This window comes from Salvelinus namaycush, unplaced genomic scaffold (genome assembly GCF_016432855.1).
Source record: "Salvelinus namaycush isolate Seneca unplaced genomic scaffold, SaNama_1.0 Scaffold1683, whole genome shotgun sequence".
NCBI classification, from domain to species: domain Eukaryota; kingdom Metazoa; phylum Chordata; class Actinopteri; order Salmoniformes; family Salmonidae; genus Salvelinus; species Salvelinus namaycush.
In genome coordinates, this window is record NW_024058434.1 from 28,311 (window position 1) to 32,345 (window position 4,035).

The window sequence follows — 4,035 nt, forward strand, 5'->3', positions numbered from 1 at the left end:
TCCTTATAGACCCCTCCACATCTCAGCCCTGCAGAAAGACCAGTCCTTATAGACCCCTCCACATCTCAGCCCTGCAGAAAGACCAGTCCTTATAGACCCCTCCACATCTCAGCCCTGCAGAAAGACCAGTCCTTATAGACCCCTCCACATCTCAGCCCTGCAGAAAGACCAGTCCTTATAGACCGCTCCACATCTCAGCCCTGCAGAAAGACCAGTCCTTATAGACCCCTCCACATCTCAGCCCTGCAGAAAGACCAGTCCTTATAGACCGCTCCACATCTCAGCCCTGCAGAAAGACCAGTCCTTATAGACCCCTCCACATCTCAGCCCTGCAGAAAGACCTTATAGACCCCTCCACATCTCAGCCCTGCAGAAAGACCAGTCCTTATAGACCCCTCCACATCTCAGCCCTGCAGAAAGACCAGTCCTTATAGACCGCTCCACATCTCAGCCCTGCAGAAAGACCAGTCCTTATAGACCCCTCCACATCTCAGCCCTGCAGAAAGACCAGACCTTATAGACCCCTCCACATCTCAGCCCTGCAGAAAGACCAGTCCTTATAGACCCCTCCACATCTCAGCCCTGCAGAAAGACCTTATAGACCCCTCCACATCTCAGCCCTGCAGAAAGACCAGTCCTTATAGACCCCTCCACATCTCAGCCCTGCAGAAAGACCAGTCCTTATAGACCCCTCCACATCTCAGCCCTGCAGAAAGACCAGTCCTTATAGACCCCTCCACATCTCAGCCCTGTAGAAAGACCTTATAGACCCCTCCACATCTCAGCCCTGCAGAAAGACCAGTCCTTATAGACCCCTCCACATCTCAGCCCTGCAGAAAGACCAGTCCTTATAGACCCCTCCACATCTCAGCCCTGCAGAAAGACCAGTCCTTGTAGACCGCTCCACATCTCAGCCCTGCAGAAAGACCAGTCCTTATAGACCCCTCCACATCTCAGCCCTGCAGAAAGACCTTATAGACCCCTCCACATCTCAGCCCTGCAGAAAGACCAGTCCTTATAGACCCCTCCACATCTCAGCCCTGCAGAAAGACCAGTCCTTATAGACCCCTCCACATCTCAGCCCTGCAGAAAGACCAGTCCTTATAGACCGCTCCACATCTCAGCCCTGCAGAAAGACCAGTCCTTATAGACCCCTCCACATCTCAGCCCTGCAGAAAGACCAGTCCTTATAGACCGCTCCACATCTCAGCCCTGCAGAAAGACCAGTCCTTATAGACCCCTCCACATCTCAGCCCTGCAGAAAGACCTTATAGACCCCTCCACATCTCAGCCCTGCAGAAAGACCAGTCCTTATAGACCCCTCCACATCTCAGCCCTGCAGAAAGACCAGTCCTTATAGACCCCTCCACATCTCAGCCCTGCAGAAAGACCAGTCCTTATAGACCGCTCCACATCTCAGCCCTGCAGAAAGACCAGTCCTTATAGACCCCTCCACATCTCAGCCCTGCAGAAAGACCAGACCTTATAGACCCCTCCACATCTCAGCCCTGCAGAAAGACCAGTCCTTATAGACCCCTCCACATCTCAGCCCTGCAGAAAGACCTTATAGACCCCTCCACATCTCAGCCCTGCAGAAAGACCAGTCCTTATAGACCCCTCCACATCTCAGCCCTGCAGAAAGACCAGTCCTTATAGACCGCTCCACATCTCAGCCCTGCAGAAAGACCAGTCCTTATAGACCGCTCCACATCTCAGCCCTGCAGAAAGACCAGTCCTTATAGACCCCTCCACATCTCAGCCCTGCAGAAGACCAGTCCTTATAGACCCCTCCACATCTCAGCCCTGCAGAAAGACCAGTCCTTATAGACCCCTCCACATCTCAGCCCTGTAGAAAGACCTTATAGACCCCTCCACATCTCAGCCCTGCAGAAAGACCAGTCCTTATAGACCCCTCCACATCTCAGCCCTGCAGAAAGACCTTATAGACCCCTCCACATCTCAGCCCTGCAGAAAGACCAGTCCTTATAGACCCCTCCACATCTCAGCCCTGCAGAAAGACCAGTCCTTATAGACCACTCCACATCTCAGCCCTGCAGAAAGACCTTATAGACCCCTCCACATCTCAGCCCTGCAGAAAGACCAGTCCTTATAGACCCCTCCACATCTCAAACACTCATTCATCCACAACATCCATAACTATAACTTCCTGTCTCTGTCCTGCAAAACACCAGCCCACAGTAGCCCCACCCACCCTAAGCCATCCCCAACACTCGATGGTGTTACTTTAGCGGGGCCATGAGGAGACTGTCTGTACTGGTCATTTACAGTGGTGATAGCTGGTGATGTCTAGACTCTTTTAGACCAGTGGTTCCCAACCTTTTTTGGTTACTGTACCACCAACTGAATTTTGCTCTGCCTAGAATACCCCTGAAGTACCCCATCATGTGGATTTTTACCAGTAGGCCTATGGTCTCATGAGTCTTCTCCAGTACCCCCTGTGGGTAGACCAACTACCCCCAGGGGTCTTAGTACCCCTGGTTGGGAACCACTGCATTAGGGCATCCAGAGAAAATAAGAAACTATTAAAAGTACAACGCTGTAATATTGAGTCCATAGAAGTTCCCTTCCCTTTAAAGTCTATGTTCCATGGTTAATACTTTTGCTGAATAATAGAAAAAGATTCACAAATAACTGTATTTTTTGCTGACCTAAGTAGGTATTTTTGATGGACTAAGCCTGGAATGGTTTGACTAGTTAGTGTCTGTAGAGCAGGCGTGGTCAACCCATTGATTTTGTTAGTCACTCTCATTCAGATATATTAAAAACATTTCTCCCCACCCTAAAAATGTGTAGAATTGCAGGAAATTTGTTAGAAAATCTTGCGTGGGTACGCTGCCCCTCGATCCACTGCAGCCCTGTATGATGGGTACGCTGCCCCTCGATCCACTGCAGCCCTGCATGATGGGTACGCTGCCCCTCGATCCACTGCAGCCCTGCATGATGGGTACGCTGCCCCTCGATCCACTGCAGCCCTGCATGATGGGTACGCTGCCCCTCGATCCACTGCAGCCCTGCATGATGGGTACGCTGCCCCTCGATCCACTGCAGCCCTGTATGATGGGTACGCTGCCCCTCGATCCACTGCAGCCCTGCATGATGGGTACGCTGCCCCTCGATCCACTGCAGCCCTGCATGATGGGTACGCTGCCCCTCGATCCACTGCAGCCCTGCATGATGGGTACGCTGCCCCTCGATCTACTGCAGCCCTGCATGATGGGTACGCTGCCCCTCGATCCACTGCAGCCCTGCATGATGGGTACGCTGCCCCTCGATCCACTTCGGCCCCTTGAAAGTTGACCATCCCTGCTGTAGACTCTCCACACTAGACGAACCAACCCAACCCCTCCCTCCTCTTCCTATTGGCCTAAGTTTAGTAGCCCACCCACCCCGTGCAAACAAAATCTGAATATACCTATTTCTTATAGAGGTGTCTTTCAATGTGACAGTGAGACTGGTGTAGTGCTCTTCTATATGGATCAATCATACAGCATGTTGACTCACAAACCCTTTTCATTCTAGTTTAGTTTCAACCATAAAGGTATTGTTGTTGCTTGTGTCATGATTCCCCAAGGTGCAATTCACTCTATCAGCCAATAGTAGTTGGTGTTTTGTTCAGGAACTGGACGCCGGTTGGTTGGGGGGGGGGGGCGGTTGGTTTTGGATCAACCTCAGATCAGAGGAGAGATTGACCTGAGCTAGCTACCAGCCCCCCCACTGCTTTATGCAAAACATTTCTCTCTCTGTTTGAGGGAACACCAAAGACCACATTTTTGTTTGTGGTAAAAAAAAAAATTTTGGTTTTTACTTATCTTTTTTTTTGTGTCTTTTATTTGTATTTTTCTACGTTATCGTTATGACATCATCCTCTGTCATGCCCAGTAGACTTCTATATCTTTATCTCTGGCCCCAGTCCAGTACAGACAGGGCACTCCGCTCCCTTGGCCAGTTTGTTAAGGTCTCTGTTTACAGCGACAGCCAGTGTTACTTAGTGACCGCGTCAATGCTGGTTCAGAC

At 50.9% G+C, this 4,035-nt stretch overlaps 1 protein-coding gene across 1 annotated transcript; it reads left to right on the forward strand.

Annotated features, from left to right (window-relative positions):
• The first annotated feature begins 2,403 nt into the window (after window positions 1-2,403).
• On the forward strand, window positions 2,404-3,311 carry LOC120037295 (cuticle protein 16.5-like). Its single transcript, XM_038983462.1, has 2 exons — window positions 2,404-2,419; window positions 2,875-3,311. Exons 1-2 carry the CDS (start codon window positions 2,404-2,406, stop codon window positions 3,309-3,311), a joined length of 453 nt encoding a protein of 150 aa, XP_038839390.1.
• Window positions 3,312-4,035: the final 724 nt, after the last annotated feature.